Source organism: Passer montanus, unplaced genomic scaffold (genome assembly GCF_014805655.1).
Source record: "Passer montanus isolate IOZ18808 unplaced genomic scaffold, ASM1480565v1 scaffold4, whole genome shotgun sequence".
In the NCBI taxonomy this organism is placed as follows: Eukaryota; Metazoa; Chordata; class Aves; order Passeriformes; family Passeridae; genus Passer; species Passer montanus.
In genome coordinates, this window is record NW_024368818.1 from 14,677,562 (window position 1) to 14,696,275 (window position 18,714).

The 18,714-nt window shown below is 43.3% G+C and overlaps 1 protein-coding gene across 1 annotated transcript; it reads left to right on the forward strand.

The window, feature by feature from the left end:
- Positions 1–10,058: 10,058 nt before the first annotated feature.
- Positions 10,059–16,081, forward strand: FZD4 (frizzled class receptor 4). The gene is made up of 2 exons (XM_039718328.1): positions 10,059–10,313; positions 11,551–16,081. Exons 1-2 carry the CDS (start codon positions 10,182–10,184, stop codon positions 12,877–12,879), a joined length of 1,461 nt encoding a protein of 486 aa, XP_039574262.1. The 5' UTR covers positions 10,059–10,181; the 3' UTR covers positions 12,880–16,081.
- The last annotated feature ends 2,633 nt before the right edge of the window (positions 16,082–18,714 follow it).

Consider the following 18,714-nt stretch of genomic DNA (forward strand, 5'->3'; position numbering starts at 1 on the left):
TACCAGAAGCTCATTGTCACAAAGCAAATGTCATTTAACATTCTATTTTAGATTTGATTAGAAATAGATTTAGTAAATCTATTTCTTACCAATACAACTTTCCAGAAGGGTTTTTGAAATCTTCTTTTCCCTTGTGTCTACTTAACAAATGATCTCTGGAAATGCTGGCGATTTACTTACAGAAATCATGTTCTTAGGACCCAGTTCATCTTTTCATAATTCAAAGGCTGGAGGGGCATGTTATTATGTTTTATGTGTGAGTCTTATAATAAAAATGTTAAAATTATCCTCTAGTCAGGCTGAAGAATATTTATCCTACAGTCATGCACTGTTGCCCAAGGGTTCTTACATAAATTCTCCCTCATTCCTCATTCCCCTACTTCATTTGAGCCTATGTTAGTTCCTCTTACCTTTACCCAGCTGCCTGAAGGAGCTGAGGAATTAGATACACATCCTGAGCTCCTTTGGCAGTCAAGGGAGAGTGAAGCATCTTCAGTGCAGACTCTGTAGATCTGAACTGGCCTCTCAATGATCTTCTCTGTCTGCCTTGCCCACATGGTAGTCAATGGAGACAAACCTAGCACCCTCAAAACTTATCAAAATTACATCCCTGCATCATGTGCGCAGGGAGGAGAGGCAGGCTTTGGGGCAGGACAGAGAGGGTCGCTGGCCTTGGCAGTGCTTCCCTTCTACTGTAGTCCTCTTGGCATGGTGGCAGAAAGAGCCTTTGAGAGCCTTTCCTGCAGGATTAAAACATGGAGGGGTCACTCCACCCCAGCCTCAGGAACCAGCTGCACTTGAAGAATGTCTTTTGTCTAAATTTGGCACCCAGTTCTTCACTGCTTTGCCCTGTATGATGAGAGCAAAGGGTGTTGTTCATATGTTGATCTCCTTTTCAACTAATTTCTTCCTACATCTGAAGTGATATTATGTCAAAAATTGAATAATAATCTTGCCTCTCAATACAGCACCATGCCCAGTTGTGGCCTGAAACTTTCATATTCGAGAAATAATTTGCTGTAAATTTATTTGGGGAATATTTAGGTTAGATGGCAGCTTTCTTATGTTTTAAATGCACTTTTTAGGAGTTTTCTTTTATATTTGTCATAATTCCCCAAGGATGTGTGTACAGTGTCAACAGTACTGAAAGTTATGAACTTTTACTTTAAGGAACTGAAATATCATTGTAATATAGTTTGCATGGTAATTTGGCCCATGGAAGTCTCTCCCAGGAATAAAAATGCCTGAGAAAAACGGAATTCACATAAACTCTCATTATTTTCTAAGTTAATGTATGAGTCTATGGGGAAATAGATGAATTGTCAGGCTCCAAATATAAATTACACTGGCCAAGAATGAAAGATCAGTACATACTCAAATTCCAGATCCAGTAATAATAAAAATAAAATTCAGCACTAGTTCCATTGATAACAAAACCTCAGTACCGTGCAAAAATACCACACCGTGATCAGCACAGCATAAAAGAATAAGGGTGCGGTTCCCTCACGGTTGAAGCCAAACTAAGCTGATCTGCTTCCTTTCGTGGTCACACCACCCCTCCTTGTCATCACAGCACTATTTATTTTATTTTCTTAGTTTTCTAACAATCAGTGTCTGGACCTACCCTGCCCTGCCAGGGCATCAGAAGAAGAGAACATATGTACAAATCGTAAGGTGGGTTGCACTCCCCAAAACCACCTGTATGTAGGCAAGGAACATAAGGCAAATGTGGATGGCATTATTTATGCTCAGACTAATTTGAAAGTCCATTGGTTTGTGTTACAGTAATCCATATGATTATTTTGCCAGCTTGGATAGAAATTAGGAAACCTGTTTGCCAAAGACTTGCCAAACCAGTCCTTCTCACTGTCTGGTATGGCATTTATATGTTTGCCTTCCTGTGAATGTAGCACTGCTTTAAATAAAGAAAAAGAAAATCTATGAATGACGTATACAAATGGTTAATGGAAGAGCAGGACTGTCTGTGCAAGAAAGGGGAATAATCTATCCTGGAAGAGAAAGTAGAATAAAGCGGATATCTTTTGCAATTACATGCGTGCTGGGTGTATAAATATATTAACAAAAACTCATCTCCTTAAATTAAATAAATACACAGCTCTCAAGCTGAATGCATTCTGTAATCATTTAGAGAGAATAAAACCACAAATCAATTAAATTTTTTTGATAGTTAGAAAAAAAATTGAAGAATTGCAGTGGAGACAGGAATGTGGAAATAACTAGCACTCAGTAACTATGTTTTGAATGGCCCACAAAGTGAAGAATAGTGCCACTGTAAACTGGGCAGTCCAGCTAGAACTGGAAGGCTCAAGTTTGGTGCTTACTTTAAAGTTCTCTGTGATTCCATAAGGACCTGGAGGCAGTGGTGTGTATAACTTGAAGCCACGTTACGGGTGCGTGACGCGGCTCCAGAGAGCACTGCCAGCAGCCCGTATCCTCACCGGGACAATTTTCCCTCCTGCGTCCAGTTCCCGCTTTGTGTATTCACAGGCACCACAAAAGCAACGTGCATGCAGCAAACTTCACCTCTTGGCAGATGTCGAGTTTCTTTCCCAGGAGAATGACCCTACTGCCTGCCTAACACAATACAAAGAAGGGTTTTTTTTCCCAGCCGTGCCCTGCAAGTCAATACTCGCTGTTATGTAACTAAACACAGCATATCAGCTCACATAGCCTTTTTAATGGGGAAAAATAGTACATTTTAAGATTTGTGGCCAGATTCATCACACGCCTGACAGCTCTGTGCTGCTCCAATGACACAGAACAGCTTTTAGCCTGCAATAACAGATTGATTAAACCAGCTCGTCATGGTATCACTGGAGCAGTGCAAACCAGTTGAAGCATAACAGTAAACCTACCACCTCAGCTTTTATTTTGAGGGATTTATATCTCAGCCTGATATAATTTCCAGAGATAAAAAATATAATGGATTAATTCATTAATGTCCATGCTTAAAAGCTTGATATTTACTTATTTATTAATAAGTAAACTAATTTAAATGTTTGAAATCTTTGTGTTTACTTCTTAGTGAATACATTTGAGGAGAAAGCACTAAAGGATGATTTTTAAAAAATCTGTCCCCCTCTGTTCATAAGCTTGTTTGTGTGATGTTAGTGACAGCTGGATGTGAAGACCAGGGCTGAGTGCAACCTGGGTGAATTAAGAGAAGTAAGTTGTCTCAAAGTCTCACATAAAGCAGAAAGAGTCCTTCTTAAGTCAGGTCCACTGAAATTTGCTTCACAGAATGTGCAAAATGACACCAAAAGCCAAGTACAATGTTGCTTATGGACAGCAAACACACAGGAAATAACCTCTGATGCTGCCATAGAATTAAAGCAAAACAGGATGCAGAAAGGTTTAGTGGGAAAGATGACTCTGCAAAAAGGAAACTAAGCCTTATTTATAAAGCAAGACTCATGACCTCTCAGGGAGGGAGAACTCAGCCTGTCATTTTCTACCACGGCTAAATCACACCCCATGAGCAATCAGTCTATTATTTCCAAAGTTTTCAGGCTAATTTGCTATTGCAAAATAAAATTTCTTCAAACACTACAAAAAGTGCATTCCTTCTTCAGGATTGTACCCTGCACATGCCAAATCTGAAGCTACAAACCTAAACTATTTTGGACTTATCTGAGCGTTAAAAAAAAATGGTATCTCCGAACAATTTTCTAAGAAAACTGGCAATCAGTCTATTATTTCCAAAGTTTTCAGGCTAATTTGCTATTGCAAAATAAAATTTCTTCAAACACTACAAAAAGTGCATTCCTTCTTCAGGATTGTACCCTGCACATGCCAAATCTGAAGCTACAAACCTAAACTATTTTGGACTTATCTGAGCGTTAAAAAACGATATCTCCGAACAATTTTCTAAGAAAACTGTTCATCGATTTCCAGAAAAAAAATAATCATTTGGGCTGAGGTCAGTGTGGCTAAGGTCAACATTTTCAAGCCAAAATGTGAGTTTCTGAGCATTATAGAAGTAATGGTGAGCAGCAGTTTAAACTGAAAGTCATTCTGAGAGACAAAATCACTAATTCCAATGTTCATGCTGATTTTTGCTTCTACCGTAGCAAAAAGTCTACTAATTTTCCTAAAGGGAAGAGATGTCCTTGAAAGTGTATCTCTGCAGCAGAGGTTTCCTGAGAAGTTTGTCAAAATCAGGCAAGGGCAGAGGGCAGGGTTTTTTAGATGGGATTTGTATTTTAGCACAAAATTTTATAAATGTAGATACACTATGAAATGCTCATTCTGAAAATGTTTTTGTCTCACTAGATCCTGAGAGTGACTTTGCCTCACAGCCTGTTGTGCTAATGTGGCTGGAGAGGAATATCAGTCTGAATTATATGAGGAAAGAGGCTTTTGGAAAACTGGGGTTTTTTTGGTTTTTTGGTTGGTTTTTTTTGTTTGTTTTTGTTTGTTTGGTTGGTTGGTTGGTTGGTTGTTTTATTTTTTGCCTAATTGAAGTTATTCTTAAAAAGATAAATACCTGTGTAAAAAAAAAAAAGAATACTAACACATAGATGAAGTGACCTAAGTGGCCTTTACATAGGCACCTTTCATCCTATGAGATTTATGGACAGTTTTGCTCCCTGTTCCCCATGGAACATTGTGTGTGATACCTCTGTGCCACCTGGATTTCTAACCCCACCCATCATCTGAGAAATCCTCTTGTATTGTTGAATGTTTTGATGGTATCTAAACGCAAAGGATTTCTCAAAATTATGCATATTAAGTAGTACTGAAATTTCCTGTTTACAATGCTGTAAAACCAAATTCTGAGGTCTCTGTGCAAACCAAATATTGACTTTTAAGGGTCATGGAGCAACTATTGAACCAAATTGGCATGCAAGGAATTACACATCTGAATCTAGATATGGGATCTGTGTCACAGCTTAGCTGCACCAAAGTACTTTAAAGAAATTACAGTCATAACTGCATGAAAACAGAGAATCACAGCCTGTCAGGAGACTTGTGCTCTAGACACACTACTGATGTTTTCTGGATCTCCCTTTGCAAGGAGAGCTGGCCCACATGGAGACACCAAGGGTAGAAACTTAGAGTATCTTGAGACTATCAGGAGCCAAATCCCATTGGGTCAGGCCCAGAAGGCTTCTGCAGTGTGCCATGACAGGTAAATTTCCACACAATACACATTTTATTTCAAAGTTTGAGACAAGTCCTGCCCCACTGAGCTCAGTGTTGATTGACTCAAATCATTGAATACGAGTGCCACAAAGTGCACCACCTTGTGCACTGGTGTCACCTGTGCTATATCTGCTCTCCACAATTCCCTGAAGCCACTTCGGGGCCAGTCTCTTCTCCCAGTGAACAACAGAACAAGAGGAAATGGCCTCAAGTTGCACCAGGGGAGGTTTAGATTAGATATCAGGAAAAATTGCTTTACTGAAGAGGTGATCAAGCACCGGAACAGGCTGCTCAAGGAAGTGATGGAATCACCATTCCTGGAAGTGTTCAAAAAACATGTAAATGTGGCACTTAAGGATGTGGTTTAGTGGTGGTTTTAGCTTGGCAGTGCTGGGTTAATGCTTGCACTTAATGATCTCCTCCAACTTTAATGTTTCTGTGATTCTATGAATACTTTATATATAAACCCTCAGATGTTTGTGTGTGTAAATATATTTGCATATCTATATATATAAATATACACACATATACATAAATACATATGTAGCTCACTGCACTGGGATTTTTTTCCGAGATTGCATAGAGCCTTGTTCACTGGAAGTGTCATGACAATACCATTTCTTTCTGTTGTTACTGGACAATTGAAATGATGATGATAATGGATAAGTGCAAAGAGGGGAATATATATCTTTCCTGCTTCAAAGGAGTCAGCCTCATGAAGTACAGAAGTAAGCGAGAAAACTTACTTTGAGCTTGTGAATGGCAATTAGGAAATTATTTAAAAATTATTGCTAGATGCTTGCAAAGACATCATTGAATAAAATAGGTCATTGATTTAGGTCTTGATTTTGAGAAAGAAGGTCCTGCATAAAAAAACTCAACTGGAATTCAGATGAAAATTTTTCTTTTAATTATTTAATCAATTTTTTAAATTATAAAGTTAATTAAGTTTAATAAAAGCATAAGTGTCAAAGAGTATGAAGGAAACACTGATTTGAATGAATATAAATCCAAAAGGAATGACAAGAATGTGATAAAATATACAAACAAAAAAAAATTAATGGACAGATGTTCAAAGACAATATTATTTTATGTAAATTGAGACTAAAAGAAAGCCATTAATGGTAGAAGTCTGTTACTGAGAGAAGTTGTGGAATTGTCAGTAAACAAAACAGATAACAGCTAGGTCAAACAGTCATTTTTGGTGTATATTGAAAAAATACATATGAGATTAGTTGTATCATAGAGATAACTAATAGTAATTAAGTCATTCTTAAAATTTCAGTATCCCAAAATTGCTCTAGAAGCTACACATTTTAAAATCCTTATATGTTTATTTGACTTGTATATAATGTCTTTAAAAGAACTTTCTGGAAGGTAATATTCTCTGTCATCAGTTCCCAGGAGACTGGCTAGGAGGCAGGGACTGTCCTCATCCAGCACTGGACACCTCTGTGAGAGTTTTCATCTCTGGGTTGGTCATCCTACATTCCTTTTACAGTCAACTGAGAGAGAGAGGCATTTCTAGAATGAAATTCATCTGACTAAAAGCTGACATCTATGTTCGGTTAAAATAATCACATCCTAATGTCGTATCCACATTTTTGTTTTAGAAAACCAACAGGATGCCCAAGCTTTCTCCAATCTGGCTCTCCTTGCAATGCAATGCAAGAGATCATGTCCTTGGAGGTCTAAGCAAGGTCATCTTGTAGGACTCAGCTTTTGACATGAGTATCACTCCAGTAGGAAAGCTGAACTGAGAAGTGAATGTTCTATCACTAGAGTTCAGGCAAATGTTGATGCAAATGTTGAAAATGTTCAGGGAGGAGTTATGAACCTTCCTAGATGCCATACAAATCAGTGGAAGACTCAGAGATCATGGTATTTATTTTCATAGTGTAAAAATATGCTCATGGCTTTAATAAATATGCAAAAAAATACATACAAATGTAGGGGGGAAGTACTAAAAACAAGATAATAACAAGTAGAATTTTGTATTAATGTCATTCTTATTATGTAAGCTGCTTCTGCAAGTGTCTGTCTATCCTGACTTTAGCTGACTCTAAAGGGACCAAGGATGCTTCAACTACTAATTCAGACACATCTATTTATACTTTAAAGGATGGTTTGGGGTGAAAGTGGTATTTAAACAGCAGGGTAAAACCTTGCTCCTTTAAAATCAAAAGCATGATTAAAGAATTGGGAAAAACACCTTACAATAAGAAACTCAGAAAGTTCGATCTATTTGGATTAATAAAAAAGTCCAAAAGGTAACTTAATCACAGCCTGACATTACCTATAGGGTTAATCTCAGTAATGACTTCTCAACCTGTCCAGCAAAGATAGAACAAAAGTCGGTGGCTGGAAGCTGAAGATAACTCAGACTAGAAACCAAACGTAATTATTGGCGGTGACAACGAATAATAATAGTAAGGGTGCCTGCTGATCCTTTAACTAAAGAACTCTCAAAATCAAATTTATATTAAAAAATACGCTGCAAATCAGGCAATCGATAATTGAGGAAGGAATATAGCTTTTTCTGTGCCAGATTCAGGCCAGTGTCTCACACTGCCCAGTAATCCAAGAATCTATAAATCCACTATCCAGGAGTTTTGCTATTTTGAGCTGTTTAAAGAAAATGTTATCTACGTGCTTATCATGGTGACATTGGATCACTGTTATATGCATAAGGTTCAAAGCAGGTTAATTACCATTTTTTCCAACTCCAGCCTCTCATATGATTTGCCACTGCCTCTCACAGCACTCTTGTTTTCAAAACTAATTCCCATTATCAAAAAGACTTTCCAAAGCAAACACAGCAGTGTAGCACTTTCTAATATTTATTTTGTATTCTCAAAGAAGAGGCAATAGTGTTAGGAGTTTTTTTGGGGTGAGAAGTTCTTCTTCTACAAAGGTACTTGTGTCCACTGTAGTTTTGCTTAGTCCAAGGACTAGGTTCATGGGCCAAGGCTTTGCTTTGTAATTTCTGAATATGCAGTAGGTGGTTTATTTCATCAGAATTAGGTGAAGGCCTTATTCTAGTAGCAGCAAACTCTGCTTCAAACTCAGCACCTAACTGCAGCAGGAGATGGCAGATGAAAAGGGGTTTCATATACTGAGACAAAGATGCATAGTTTTTAAGGTCACTATGATTCTCCCTCTAGCCTTCTTTCCTACATAATTTGGAAAAACAATAAACTCCAACCAAAACCTTCTCCCAGGGAAGCCTGCCTCTTACTTTGATGTGTTTGACTGCATGGGGAGCACCCATCACCCATTCCCTGAACTTGTGTGCTAGGGAAAGTAAACTTGCAGTGCTGGGAACAGCTTGGTGGACATGTGCAGCACACCGTGTGCGTTCACAGCATTATCACCCACCCAGATTAGCAGCTGAGCGCTGCTGGGTGCAGACACCAATGCCTGCAGGTAAATATGGGCTTTGTATGATATGGTTGAGTTGCTGACTCCATTGCAGGCTCCTTGACTGACCTTGGGACTGGAGCACTGTCTGCCTCTGTGTTTGAAAAGTTAAGATAATATTACTTGTCTGCCTCACAAGAATTTTGTGAGGTTAGAGACAATGTTTATGCAAGCTAAATGTAAAGTGTTACAGCAACGAGAGCTCTGTAAACACCTACGCTCACAAAACCTCAATTAAAGCACCATTTTGCTAGAGGAAAGCACGTTAATGCCCATCAGTCCCTGCAATGTCCCAGGACAGCTCACACACAGTTTCCCCCCTCTCTGAGGTAAAGAAACCACATTGGCAACAGAGCCTCAGAGGGGAAACCTACAGTGAGTGAGCAGAGAGCACTCTCCAGCACGGCTTTGGCTGTGATTTACAGTCTTGTGCTTGGTAAGGAGCAATAGCTGAGGGGTGGCTTATCCCATTAGTCCCAGTCTTGGCTGACCAATGGAGCTGGGGAATGATGGGGAGCAGCAAAGGCCCCCACGTGCACTCAGAGGCCTGGCTGCCTGTGACAGACACCCTCAGGAGCACATGCACATGCCACATGCTGCGTGCACACAGAAGGAGGTTGCTTAACCAGGGCTTTACAAATATTTTCAAAGTGCTTTACAAAGAATTCATTAATAGATGACATATTTTTGCTAAAGGCACAACCAGCTCAACTAGATTTTATTACAGGTGTAAATAATATCAAGGGAATTTAAGTGTGAGTCTTGTTTCTCTGCTCTTAATCCCTGCTCCTGCTGACATGCTAAAGGTCTGCTTAATCATCCAGCCCTTTCCTCCCAAATTCACAAATGCTTCATCCACATTACTTATTTTACAGGGATTTATACAAATGCCAGGAGGTACCTAGCAGTGCCCTACAGGTTTCATGGCCCCAGTGAAAAAACAAACAATGCTACAGCCCAGATGTGACCCAGTGGTGCATTTTAACCCATTCAGAAGACCAAACAGCAGCTTAGAAAGCCATCCTCAAAATATTTTTAACCCCACAGTGGAAGAGCTGAGCACTTAGGGCTGGAAAAAAGGCAAGAAATGAGGGGAAGATTGCGGCACAGTGAGCCCAAACACATCCGCCGAGCCCAAACACATCTGCACGGGGCTCAGCCTACCCTGTCCTTGTGGAGCCGAACTTGGGGAGCCCCTAGGACCAATCCACCACGGGAACTCGGGGAATAGTGACAAGGTCACCCAGGGGCACTGGCCACACGGGACAGGAGCGGGGAACTGTTGTGGGGAGACGAGACACGGACAGGTATCCCCGGGGGTTTCTGAGGGATGCAGGATGGGGAATGCAGGTCACCAAGGAGAAGGGGCCCCTGCGAGGCGCGCTGAGTGGAAGTGCGCTCCTCGGGGCTGGCGGTGAGGGTCGGGCTCCCCAGGGAGCGGCTCGGAGGGGACTCCCGGTACCGTGCTGCAGGTAGGACCCCGTGCCGTGCCGTGCCGTGCCGTGCCGCTGGCCGTGCTGCTGGCCGCGCTGCTCGGCGGGGCCAGGGGCTTCGGCGACGAGGAGGAGCGGCGCTGCGACGCCATCCGCATCGCCATGTGCCAGAACCTGGGCTACAATGTCACCAAGATGCCCAACCTGGTGGGGCACGAGCTGCAGGCGGACGCGGAGCTGCAGCTCACCACCTTCACCCCCCTCATCCAGTACGGCTGCTCCAGCCAGCTCCAGGTGCGTCCGGGCTCCGCGGGGACCTGGCTGCGTGGGCGAGGTGGGGACGACACTCGGCGGGGCCGGCGGTCCCCGGGCCGGCTGCTGTCCCCGGCACCCCATCCTCATCCCCGTCGGCTCGGCTCGGTACTAACCCAACCCGAAAGTCGCGCCAGCTCGCAGTGTCGCTCCTGGCTGGCTGGGGAGAGAGCGCGGCTCACGTTGGGCGGAGGCGCGGGGTCCCGGCGGTGTCCCGGCGGGGTCCCGGCGGGTCCCGGCGGTGTCCCGGCGAGGTCCCGGCGGGTCCCGGCTGCCCGCGGCAGGAGCGCCTCCGCAGCGCGGTACCCCCCGCCCGCCCGCCCGCGGAGGCTGCGGCGACTCCCGGAGCTTTCCCGGCCGCTGCCCTCCGTGCCGGCCGTGCCCAGGTGCCGCGCCCGATTCCATGCGGGACGAGCGGAGCTGGCCGGCCGCGGGCAGCTGGGGAGCCGCCGGGAGCTTCGCCGCGAAAGTTTCTTTCCCAGGCGAATGGCAGGATCCCTGTCCTCCCCACGGGCATGGATTTCCTCAAACAAAACCCAGCTTGTTTCTCGGGGCAGAGTTCCCGAGTCAGCACGCAACTCCTCTCACGGTGTCGTGTCGCCGAATTACTGTTTTTCAAAAGACGAGAAAACTACAATATTTTATTACTGTCGCAAATGCATACGTGAACTTATTGTAAAAGAAAAACATTTTTCTTTTGCAATAAGCTTGCGAACTAAAGTATTTCAAGAAATGCTTTTTTTCTCCTATTTGTTTCTCAGCTGAAATATCCAGGCAATGCTCAGAACAAATATGTGTGTTTGTTTAAACCCCTTTAATTTGGTTTTCTGCTTTCTTAAATTGTACCCTCGAGGTTTAAATCTGGCTAAATCCCACTTGCTTCCTTGGAAGTGATGGGCTAAGTTTACATGGATTTAATCTAGGGAGTAAAATTTTCAGACTTTGGCTTTGGACCACATTTGAACTGAAAGAAGACAATATTGTTGGGGTTTTTCTCTCTTTTGTTTTTATTGTTCTTGGTTTATTTGTTTTTGGTGTTTTTTGGGTTTTTTTGTTTGTTTGTTTTTGTTTTGGTTTTTTTTTTTGCTGCTTCCTGGTTTTTTAAGGGAAAGGACCAAATATTACTGCTAAAAAGGACAAAAAAAAAAGAAAACTTGCTGTATTGCAACCTGTTTCATTTTCCCTCAACACATTTGTGATTTGTGTTTCTCTCTTCCAGTTCTTCCTGTGTTCAGTTTATGTGCCGATGTGCACAGAGAAGATTAACATCCCCATAGGTCCCTGTGGAGGCATGTGCCTCTCTGTCAAAAGAAGATGTGAACCTGTTTTAAAAGAATTTGGGTTTTTCTGGCCAGAAAGCCTAAACTGCAGCAAATTCCCACCCCAGAATGATCACAACCACATGTGCATGGAGGGCCCAGGAGATGAAGAGGTTCCCCTTCACAGCAAGACCTCCTTGCAGCCTGGAGAAGAGTGCCACGGCATGGGATCTAACTCGGATCAGTACATTTGGGTGAAGAGAAGCTTGAGCTGCGTCCTGAAGTGTGGCTACGATGCTGGTCTGTACAGCAGGTCAGCTAAGGAATTCACAGATATCTGGATGGCCATATGGGCCAGTCTTTGCTTCATCTCGACTGCCTTCACAGTCCTGACCTTCCTGATTGATTCATCCAGATTTTCCTACCCAGAGCGGCCAATCATATTTTTGAGCATGTGCTACAATATTTATAGCATTGCTTACATTGTGAGGCTAACTGTGGGCCGGGAAAGGATATCCTGTGATTTTGAAGAGGCAGCAGAACCTGTTCTTATCCAAGAAGGTCTTAAGAACACAGGATGTGCGATAATTTTCTTGCTGATGTACTTTTTCGGGATGGCTAGCTCCATCTGGTGGGTCATTCTGACATTGACGTGGTTTCTGGCTGCGGGACTCAAGTGGGGCCACGAAGCAATCGAAATGCACAGCTCCTATTTCCACATCGCAGCCTGGGCCATCCCGGCGGTGAAGACCATTGTCATTTTGATTATGAGACTTGTAGACGCAGACGAGCTCACCGGCCTCTGCTATGTTGGGAACCAGAACCTGGATGCGCTGACAGGCTTTGTGGTGGCTCCACTTTTTACCTACCTGGTCATTGGGACTTTATTCATTGCAGCAGGACTCGTGGCCTTATTTAAAATCAGGTCTAATCTCCAGAAGGATGGAACTAAAACTGACAAACTGGAAAGACTGATGGTCAAAATTGGGGTCTTTTCAGTGTTGTACACCGTGCCAGCGACATGTGTCATCGCCTGTTATTTCTACGAAATCTCCAACTGGGCCATTTTCCGCTATTCGGCAGATGATTCCAATATGGCAGTGGAGATGCTCAAAATTTTCATGTCCCTCCTGGTGGGTATTACATCAGGTATGTGGATCTGGTCAGCCAAAACTCTGCACACTTGGCAGAAGTGCTCCAACAGACTGGTGAACTCAGGGAAAGTGAAACGGGAGAAGAGAGCAGACGGTTGGGTGAAACCTGGGAAAGGGAACGAGACCGTGGTATGAGAAAAGGACAGCATCCCGCTGGTCTGACTGCTCTCCTGTGAAGGACTAATCATGTGCAAGCATTGCTGTGTAAAAGTTGGGAATAGAGTAGGGGGATGGTTACACAACCTGTCTCTGGAGATTGGAGGGAAAAAAAAAAAAAGCCTTAACGAATAGACAGCAGAAGGATCATGCTGCAGATACAATAGCCATAAACCATGCTGCCCAAAATAGGAGAGCCCAGGGAGGCTTTAAAAGCTGTGAAATAGCTAAACATGTTATCTTCCTTTTTTAAGTCTTGAACTCTTTAGAAATGGAGGTGCTGTAACCCATAGCTGTGAGATGATGTTTTCCTTTCATCATCTTACAGCTGATGGTGGAAAGGCAGTCCAGGGCCAAATCCTGGGCTTAATTAGTATCCCGTTACCAGAAGATGGAGCAGGACCTCAGTCAGATGTCTTCTTTGCAAGTTCAGCACTGAGAAGATAGCACTTGATGGGGATTCTGTCTTTATGCCCTGGGGAATTCTGGTGTTCCAATACCCTGTACAATTCAGTCAGGGATCATGTCCTGAAACAAATAGTAATTGGACTTTCCAGGTCTTATCCGTGATGAGTAGGATTCAGTGAAGTATTAGTGAGGATGACTTTTCAGGCATCTAATGGCCTAATAATAATTTTGATTCATTCTTTTTGCCATTTATAACCTGGTCTGAATGGAGAATTGATTCTGCCTTGTGGGACTTTGAACCTCCCTGTGTTTTTTCTCACCTCAGTTTTTCTGTGCTTCTATCAATACTTAAAAAATCTAAAAGCTTTACTGAAGGCCATCCTCAGAAGTGGAGGAATCAGCTCAAAGTGGGAAACTGTGCATGGTCTTCTGCATCTATTATCATTATCCATCTCCTCCATTCCTGCCCCTTCAGGTGCTCCTGCTATTTCTAGCAGACCACTTTATTCTGCTGCATTTATTAGCTTTTAAAAAAGTCTTAACTCTATAGTGTTCTTTCCTCCAGGAAAGAGAAAAATTAGTTGAAGGTACCTTCAAACAATGCCATGTTTCTCCAAGCAAACTTACTTGACTCTGGAGACTCATTGCATGAAGCAATTAAGTCTCAATGTAGTTCATTCAGTGTGATGGTATCTCCTCTGTAGACGCCAGTCTGGCGAGAAGCAAAATGTTAAGTTCCTTGGCAACTTCGTGTTCACACAGATCAGTTGTATAATTATGTGTGTCAGTTGCAATTAAAAGAACATTCTCAGCCCATGACATTGCAGTGCAGCTGACTGTCTCACAACGATGCTTCAATTGCTCACTGACAGCTATGGAGACGGTTTTTTAATATATATTTACGCACAGAATGTGAGCAGGAGCAACAAAGACTTTTCCAGTTTTTGTAAAGGGACCCAGGAAATCCAGCTTCTTGGTGAATAATGTTTGAAAGAAACCATTGCATTTCTTATTCTTTTATTTGAGGAGGCACCAGCTTGTGCATGTGGGGAGCTGAATGTAGTGTCAGGGGGTTGTAAGAAAGGTGATACAAATACAAATATCCTAGAAGCACTTAAGAGAACACTGTTATGATGCTCTATCCTTTTGAAACACATTTGATTTTATCTATGTGCCCCAAGCTTTTGCTTCATTTGTTTGTGTGGAACCTGATCAGCTGTAAAGCATCCCCCTGGTGCCCCAACTCCCGTGATCTTCCAGGGCAGCTGAGAACAGATGCTGCTTTATTAAAGTACTTGCTTTCCACACAGGTGCCCATGTGCTTCCCAAACCACAGTTCACTCCAGCTCTGGAAGTGAGCACTAATCCATCCCAGAAGCATGTATTGTTTCAATGTCAGTGTTGAAACATGTGCTAGAGAACTTTTTTTTTCTTTTACAAACAAAATCCAGACCCCAAACAAACCCTAATGGCAGTCTTTGCGGTTGGGCTCCCTCTCCAGCAGAACAAGTGACAACTTGACACATTCTGTTCAAGACACACAAGCACTGTCTTGGCCAACACCACATTCCAGCTGGGCCTTTTCACCCTCTCCATAAAGTCTCTCACTGTTAGTGTTGTGTTTGGATCTGGTTATTCCTTTGTGGATGAGGAGTTTTGCAAGTGTGAGATCTTCAGATGGCTGAGCTTCTCCATCACGCAGTCTTTCTGCTAGCGCAGTGAGGAATGTAAAGTCAGCAGCTGTATGTTGGCTTTCAAGGAGCAAGGATGCAGTATGGCCCTTTATTGTAACCTAGTATTTGGCCATGCCAAAGTGTCATGTTCACTCAAGGTGTGCTTCACTCTGAAAGGCTTTGGATAATAAGACCCATGTTTGAGCAGACTGATTCAATAAATGGCATTTTAAACCTTGTTATGTACACAGAAGTGAATGCTAAATAGTGCCTTTTAATGAAATCCTTGCATCTCTGCCTGTAACCCTGTGAACTGTTGACAGAGGGATGCCCCTGGTGATGTGAGACACAGTGAGCTGGATGAGGATGGCACTGTGTAGCCCTAGGAGGGACCTGGAGGGATATTCCGTTAAAGCATGTGAGGGATTCAAAAGCTGTGGGAAAGAGGTGGGCTGGGGGGAGGCACCAGCTGCTGTTCCTGAAGACACATCTTTCCCCAGCAGTTGGGGGAACGCTGTCCTGACCCAAAGTGAAATTAGTGGTTGCATCAATTAAACCATTCCACTGATGTATTCACGCCCATGCATTTACCTGGCTCCATGTCAGGGCTGTGCAGGGAAGACCCAGCAGACAGCCTAAAAACTGGCACTTGCGAAGAGCGGGTATCAGCAACTCTGAACTCTGAAGCTCTCTCATTTCAACACTGTTAGGAGCTTAAAGCCATAGCCAGTGTGACTAATCCTGTCTCGGAAGTGCAGTTAGTTGCTGTGGTTATACAAGCAGAAACTTTGCAGGCGTTTCCTTCGATTGCGCAGTCCCTGCTCCCATCTCCCCCTTCAGCGTGTGCTCTTGGCACTGCAGGTTTCAGAAGCATCTGCCAGAGAGGTACAAGCTTAGCTCTTACATTAAACAGACAAGTTAGCTCCTTTCTCTGAATTTTAAGGAAATAGACACTGATTATTTTGGGGTGTACAGAAAATATATCTACTTCAATGTATGTACTGTAAATTTCTAATTTATCACTGTAAAAAACCAAAACAACGTTGCTATTTAATTTTTATATCAAAATAAAATTTTAACCTCTGTGGATAACTAAAGAATTCCTGGCAGCCTTCACATTTTTGGTGAGTTTTTTTCTTAAACATTGTTGGAAGTGCTTTTTTGCCCTGAAGGAAGAAGGACTGAAATGCTTATGCTGTGGTGAGAGGATGCTTTGAATGGGTTAATCCAGCATGGTTTGGATCTAATAACAGAGAACGAGATATCGTTGGGAAACAGTGAAAGTATGTTCATGTTTCTGCTCATGGGGTGGACAGAAACCCTTTCAAAGACAGCACGCAGGTCCTGGGTGCTGGCTGGGGCTGCAGCTGGAGCTTTGGTGTTGTGGGAGCATGTCGTCAAAGCCCAACTGGAAGGCAAGGCAGAAACACAGCCCGCTGCTGCTCTAGCACTGCTGTGATGTGGCTGCAGAGAAGAGCAGCACCTCTGTAAGGCTCCTTTTCTTCCAGGTGTTATGGAATGCGTGCATCCAAAGCATGAGTGCTCGGATCCAGAGCGTATGGTGGAGGAGGGCAGCATCACCACTGGTCCGTTCAGTGTATGGGAGCTATTAGTGCCTTTTGGAAGGGGAAAATCTTAATCTTAGTAACCTGCTTGAAATTAGTTCATTCCTATGGGTGATTTCACTGATTTCAACCCTTCAGAGGAGAGATTCAATTGAACGTCTACATGGTTTTCTAAAACCTTGGGCTTTTTAATGCTTTACTTTTCTTTCCTGTTTGTCATTTCTGTTCACAGTTGTGATGTATGGGGACAGCAAGGAGTTACCTTTCGTGTGCATCCCTCACCAGTTTCTTTTGACACTGACAGAACAGTATGCAATATTAATTACTTGAACCCACTTAATTGTCTCCATCATGAAACAATCTGTGTGTGAGATTATTTAATTAGCAGAATGTTATTCTAATAAGAACCTAAATCAGACTAGAGTGGATAATAGTGAGGGCGTGCTATAAAAAAGAGTAGCAACTATCACCTGTGTATCTGTAGCTAATCAAGTTTTGAAGAGCAGCATCTAAAACTGGTAATTATGAGTGATTTGCTCATGCCTTTGGCAGCTCATCATTGTAATCTTCTCAGGCTGGTGATTAATGCTATCTCTCAAACTTATCCTAATGAGTCTAATAAAGCTACTGTTAACTGTAACAAACATCAAAGAGCTTCTGAGGGAAGGAGCTCATGTTCATACCACCTGAAAGCCTCAGGTGTGGCATTCAAGATGACTTTGGCTGCTCGAGTTCTCTCTCACGGGTACTTGCCTTCACACAGATCCCTCACATCGGGTGTCTCAGAGCATCGCCTATGAAGTGATAGTGGATTGCTGGAGTGGCTCTGAATGGTGAGCAAGCTCCCCAAGCCACAGAGATGACAAATCCACTCAGGTTTGCCTGTTGAGGGAAGTATGTATTTGTATACAATGCTCACAAAAAAATTAACATTTATGAGGACTTTTTGTGCTTGTTTTGATATTTAGCTTGGGGGTTTTTACTTGGTGGTTTTGTCTATTTTTTTTTTAAGATGTCTTTAAAGAAAACAAATGTTAGGGAGTTCTAGAGAAGGAAGACAGAGTTGTGCTGCCAGCAGTCAGGAGCAGCCTAAGCTCCAGTGATGTGAAAATATGGTACCACCAAGTCCCTGGCTTCAGTGGTGGTTTCCATCACACCTCCTCCATCCTCAGCCACTCATTCCCATATGGTGCCACATTTCAGTTCCTCCTTCACTTTGCCAGTACAACTACTTGTGGTATGATGCAGACATCATCCTGAGGAGCTGCTTCCCAAGCCCTCTTGCACCATTTTCCCCATCAGGCCACAGCTCTGTCTACCTGTGAGGTTGTAGGAACAGGAGAGAGCAAAGTGGCAACTGCCTGAGCCCTTCCAGCTTCCCCAGACTCAACTAAAACAACAAAGCCTTCAGTGGGGCTGTTGGTGACTCCCTGATTCTTTAACTGGGATGACTGAGTCCAGATGTGAACTGCTCACCTACAGGTGAATGCCCCACTAGGCAGCCCCACAGCAGCTGTGTTGCTGATGCTCCATAGTGCCCTTTTCAGCATGCTGGGACTAATTGGCTCATAATATAGGCCAGGAGTTCGCAGCCTCTTTCTCGATCTAGGATGGCTTAACCAGACTGCAGACTCTGGTGTAGCTTGTGTGGAGAGCAAAGCATCTCTGAGCGCTTGCAAAGCCAACTCCGGCTGCAACAGAAATGAGGCAGAGCACGGTCCTGGCTGGAGCAGGATTGTGCCATCCTGCTGCACCTCACCATGAGGAACAGGTGAGAGGATGGGTGCAGGTCAGCCAGCTCTCAGCTGATGCTGAACTGGTGCAATAGATCCCATATCACTATTTCCTGCAGCTGGGAAATTATTTCTGACCAGAGGTCCTGCACATCCTGGCAGACTCCAGCTGTTGTAACAGCTTTGTGTTGTTAGCAACCAGATGTTTTGTTTTATGCTCTGGGAACAGCCTACCAAACAGTCACCACGGGGCTGGAAGAGCACAAAGGTGGCTTAGAGGGGAGCAGCAACAAATGAGGACTCACTTGCTAAGGTATCACCGAGAAGCTGTTGTTTTCTTTTCCCAGTTTTTTTCAGGGAGCAGGGACACCCTGTGTGCCAGATGTTAGGTACAACACCAGAGAAAACAGGTTAAATGCCAAAGACAAATATTAT

Bases quoted from the DNA above. Each gene is read 5' to 3' on its own strand.
- FZD4 (XM_039718328.1), top strand. From the start codon at position 10,182: ATGTGCCAGAACCTGGGCTACAATGTCACCAAGATGCCCAACCTGGTG. The intron at 10,314-11,550 runs GTGCGTCCGGGC...TCTCTCTTCCAG, and splicing joins GCTGCTCCAGCCAGCTCCAG to TTCTTCCTGTGTTCAGTTTA.